This window comes from Lactuca sativa, chromosome 5, assembly GCF_002870075.4.
Source record: "Lactuca sativa cultivar Salinas chromosome 5, Lsat_Salinas_v11, whole genome shotgun sequence".
Lineage (NCBI taxonomy): Eukaryota > Viridiplantae > Streptophyta > Magnoliopsida > Asterales > Asteraceae > Lactuca > Lactuca sativa.
Window position 1 is genome coordinate 273897845 of NC_056627.2, and position 5264 is coordinate 273903108.

General features: G+C 32.8%; 2 protein-coding genes across 2 annotated transcripts; both read left to right on the forward strand.

Annotated features, from left to right (window-relative positions):
• The first annotated feature begins 267 nt into the window (after positions 1-267).
• Positions 268-1611, forward strand: LOC111918692 (uncharacterized). The gene is made up of 6 exons (XM_023914330.3): positions 268-478; positions 553-624; positions 869-956; positions 1045-1177; positions 1270-1308; positions 1457-1611. The coding sequence occupies exons 1-6, from the start codon at positions 304-306 to the stop codon at positions 1535-1537; spliced, it is 588 nt and encodes a 195-aa protein (XP_023770098.1). The 5' UTR covers positions 268-303; the 3' UTR covers positions 1538-1611.
• Positions 1612-4786: 3175 nt separating this feature from the next.
• On the forward strand, positions 4787-5264 carry LOC111918686 (uncharacterized). The gene is made up of 2 exons (XM_023914318.3): positions 4787-4942; positions 5028-5264. The coding sequence occupies exons 1-2, from the start codon at positions 4787-4789 to the stop codon at positions 5262-5264; spliced, it is 393 nt and encodes a 130-aa protein (XP_023770086.1).

The following is a 5264-nucleotide window of genomic DNA, read 5'->3' on the forward strand; positions in this document are numbered from 1 at the left end:
AAGAAAATAAAAAATTAGAGGAAGGTAAGATAGGGTCGGATCTCCTACCCAAAATCCAATCATTTTTACGATCCAAATTGATTTTCATATTTAGAATCTTAGTTAAGAATGACAAATTAAATGAGGGTTTGAGATAAGATTTTACAATTACGAGACATCTTTTAATACGGCCCAACCGTTTCAGATATGGACTGGTTTCCACGAACGAAGAAGCTAAAAAGCCCATGACTATTCGGTTCATAACTTCATATACTCATGGTCTGCGTGTAAGTTACAATTCCGAGAGAAGAAAGGGGGGAAACAATGGAAGTGAGCTTGGAGGGTTCGAAAGCGATACTGGTAGCGTACATGAAGCAACACGTCCTCAAGTACCATCAATGGATGCAAGATCCTGCTCTACTCCAAGCCACCGGGTCGGAGCCCTTGACTCTCGAAGAAGAGTACGAGATGCAGCTTACATGGACTCGAGACCCCCTCAGTACTTCTGCTTTCCCCATTCTATTTTTCTATTTCGATTCTATCGTCATAACTGTAACCCTACTCTTTCTGTAGAACGAACTTTTATCATCTTGGATAAAGATTTGGTTTCTGGAGAATTCGTTCATGGCGATCCTCATGTCGAAGGTCAATTTTACCCTTTACCCTCTTAATTTTTATTTCAAACATTTGTTTATAATCGTTTGAATTCGCTTCCTCATATCAAAATTTTTGATAAAGGGTAAGATTTGTGTATTGCTTGCCGTTGATAATCACTGATCCCTTCAACATTGACTCCGAGTTTTGGAGAAAAAGATCGATAGTTTTGAGTTTCATTAATCAATCGACTTGAGTCTATACTTTGGGGATTGACAATTCTTCTGTTTTGCAGCTATGGTTGGTGATGTGAATATATACATGAATGATTTGGAAGATTCCAATCTGGCTGAGATTGAAATAATGATAGCTGAACCTAAAAGGTATAGGCTCTGTTTTCTTAATCCCATTTAAGCTTGTTGTCTGAATAATTGTTTTGATTTTCTTCCATGTCAATTGTTGCTAGAGAAGCCGTGGCAAAGGACTTGGGATGGAATCCGTTCTGATGATGACAGTTTTTGCCATTGAAAATCATAAAATTAACACCTTTCGTGCCAAAATCGGGGATTCAAATGAAGCTTCTTTGAATATGTTCCGAAAACTGGTTCTTGTCTCCCTTTTGACTAAATACTTATTCTTCCTAATCTTTTCCCTATTCTGAATAAATAAATAAATGCTTCTTTGTTGATTTTGTAGGGCTTCAAGGAAGTCTCTCATAGTTTAATCTTTAAAGAGGTGAGCTTATATTTTCAATGGGAATTATCCAAAGAAACAAGAAAACAAAATTTAAAGAATGGGAAATTAATGTAAATGGAAGATGTTACTTGTGGAAATGATTGTGTGGTGAGTTCTCATCTATCTTTTCTTGATTTTGTGAGTGCAGGTGACTCTAGAGCTACCCATAACTCCAGAAAAGAGTAAGGAACTGATTCAATTAGTTGGGAATATGATTACACATTCATAGGTCTAAATTCACTCTGCTTTTAAGTTTTATGTATTAATTCTTCCTTAAATAGATCACAACTTTAATATCTTTAACTATGAGCAGAAGCTACAGAATGATTAATGCCTTCATTGATAGTTTGGAATAAACACTCCATTTTACTAAAAAAACACCCCAAGTCAAAAGAAACTATTTTTACTTTTATAATTGGGGGAAATGACATAAAAACCCTAACATTTACATATGTTTAATGGTTTTACATCCATGTTGGCTGTGTTGTGCTGACTGGACCTCTTGGCTGATGTGGCATCCTCTCACCCCACCCCTAAGATGTGGTTGCCACATGGCATGGTAACCAACTAAGTGAGCGGTAAGATGATAGATGTTATAAAAAAAAGTTTAACAAATTTTGAGCTTTAATGGTAAAACTATTTTAAATTAGTTTATATATATATATATATATATATATATATATATATATATATATATATATATATATATATATATATATATATATATATATATATATATATATATATATATATATATAACAAATTTTTTTGTCGACTGCTCATTGAAGTGTTCTTTAAACATTTCTTATTCACCTTCACAACAAATGTCCTTATTTTCCACAGAAGAAATTGACGGTGCTAAATCAAGGTTTCTCTATGATATATCTATCGAGTCCAATGGAATACATATACCTGCATTGAAATATAATTAATTTATGAATGTTCAACGTATAAGTTAAATTTTAAAAATAAGTAGTTAATATACCCACGTGTGTTCAAATAGACTAAGTAAGAGTGATAACATGTAAGCACATCGTAAGCCACAATCAAGTTGATGCCGACTCAACCATTGAAGTTCTCCTACTAGTATATTTAGAGCTTCAAAGTACCACAAAACCTAGCAATAATATGACACATGATGTGTCATGTTCGTGTTTGAGGACAAATCGACTCTTTTCAAAATTTTCATATATCTTTGTAAGTTGATACCTCACAAATTGATCAATAAAACACACAAATCTATATACTAACATATTTATATAAACATTTTTTTTTACATATTAAAATTTTCTCTATCCGTTACTATAACACGGGAGTGCATGCAGTTGGTTACTTTTCAGATGATATATTACTACATTTTTCAGATGACACATTACTACGTTACTGAAAATATTAAGAACCATTGTATGACATCTATTAAGTCACAATTTGAGTTTCTCAATGATCAGTTGGCAATCGGTGATACACATAAATTTAATGGCAATTATTCATATCCTTGGTGAGTGACTATGGTAATCTCAATCTCAATGTCGCATACTCATTCATATTAAAGAATCACAATTGCAGTCCAAAATTCATAATCGCAATCCAAAATTTAGAAACCTTTCCTCGATTTATGTCTATTCTTCGGTCTTCAAAAATCACAATCATTGGGTCTTATCTTATCTTCGACTCTTCTAATTTGCGTGAATCTTGATTAAAATTCAACCTGATAGTTTTTTAAAATTACTAGTATGTTTTTAGTCTAACATTCTATCTTTTTTATTTTTGATTTTATGACTCTAAAAGTAAATTCTAATCGACTAATTTCTAAAGTATTTGTCTCTAATTAAGATATTTACATTTTGGGTCTCGCTTGGTCTTGAGAGGGATGTTCATTTTATATTCAAAATTTAACAATTAGTATGCCTCCAGAAATCAAAAAACGAAAATATATTACAAGATGAAATGAGAAACTACTTTGTTTTAGGGTCTGTTTTTACTAAATTGCATATGGCCTCTGAAATCTCGGGTTCGACCGTTTAGAAGATTTTTATACATAAATAACATTTATATGAATCCAGATGTGTTTTAAATTATCTTAATCAAGTTTGGTTAAACAAATATAACGATATGTTTGTCTTGTTTGAATTGATCGCACCATCTCAACTTTGGAAAGCGAACTAAGAACATAATTGATAGTCGACAAGCAAAGTTAAATAAGTACCTATATTCAAAAACTGTTCCCTGGACAAATTTTTTGATTCTATATTGAGGTCTCAACTTACAACGATATATGAAAGTTTTGAAAAGAAATAATTGTACTTAAAACATGAACACATGTTGTGTTTCATTTTATTGCAGGGTTTTGTGGCACTTGAAGCCTTAGATATGATATAGTAGTAGGGAACTTCAATGGTTGAGTCCACATCAACTTGATTATTCAAACTGTGGCGGTAAACTATGCCATAGTTTGTGGCTTAGAATTTGCTTTGCATGCTTTCAAGTCTCTTTAGTCTACTTGAACACTTACATGGGTATATTCAACAACTATTTTTAAAAACTAATTTATAAATTAACTGTAATTTAATATAGGTGAGTGATAAATGTACTATCGAGGAAGTTTGATTTAGCATGATCATTTTATGTGGAAAATGAGGATATTTATTATGAGTGTGGAGTAGTAGTGTTTAAAGAGCACTTTACTTAGTAGTTAGGAAAAAAAGTATCTTAAGAAAGCTAAGAGATATATTTCAAGCAAGTAAAACACTCTATAAAGAAACTATAATTCCAAAAAATACATGTAGACGACCAACCAACATAAAAAAAAAAAAAAAAACAAGTCTATTTTATGAATCAAGCTCCTAAAAGTTGTAGATATTCAACCACATCAAAATATGTTGGGATTGATCTAATATAATTAAACAAGGAACCAAAAAGACAGCTTATACGTAACCGCAATTGTAGACTTTGAATGAAATTTCGGACTTGAATTAAGAGCCTTACACTCATGCATTATGAAATGAAATTCCAATAATGTTTTTCCTTACATCACACATGCAAGATGTCAAATTGCAGATTTTAAGCAATATATGTTTGTCTTGGGTACGGTAAAGATGAGTGGCTCAAATTGTTATACTAGTTATAGAGTGCATATGATGTCTGTTTTAGAGTGCATATGATGTCTGTTCTAGAGTTTTCATTGATGGAATTGATGAAGTACATAGCCTTTATTACATGGGATAATGACTTGAGAGGGTAACATACTTTTGATTTTGATCAAATTTGGTCACTGAACTTTTTTTCGTGCTCTATTAACCCTTTAACTTGTTGATTTGTGCAAATTTTCCCCTTCCGACCGGGTTTAGCCGGTTTCAATGAATTTATTGATCCTACGTGTCAGTTTTGATCCTACGTGGCATCTAGGGTTCTTGTTATTAAAGGAGGGGTGTTTGTTGTTCATTTATTGTGCTCTAATACCCCGTTGCCCTAATACCCGATGGCTTCCTCCTACAGCATCTCATCCTCCCTCAATCGATCAAGCAAGAAATCCACAGTGAATGATCCAAAAACTTGTGATTGTGGGTTCCCTGCACGTATTCTAACATCAACAACACCAAAGAATCCAGGGAGGCATTTCATGGTGTGCAATGAGGTAAGCAATTTCACTTAAATTTTCCCTCTTTTCTGATTCATTTATTCCAGATTTGAAATCTCACTTTGAAATTTTATTGTGGAAGGGTAAATGCAAATATTGGAAATGGTTGGATGTAGAACTTGTACAGATGCCTCTGATGGAAGTGGTGGAGGGAATGAAAGCTGAATTAGTAGCATTGAAGACCGAAGTAGAGAAGGTGAAGGAAGACATGGAACAGATGAAGAAGGAAAAGTACTCTGATGCCATTGCAATGAAGGAGAAACTATATAAGTTTACCATTGGATTTCTTTTTCTGATCATCGTGTATATGATGAAATGA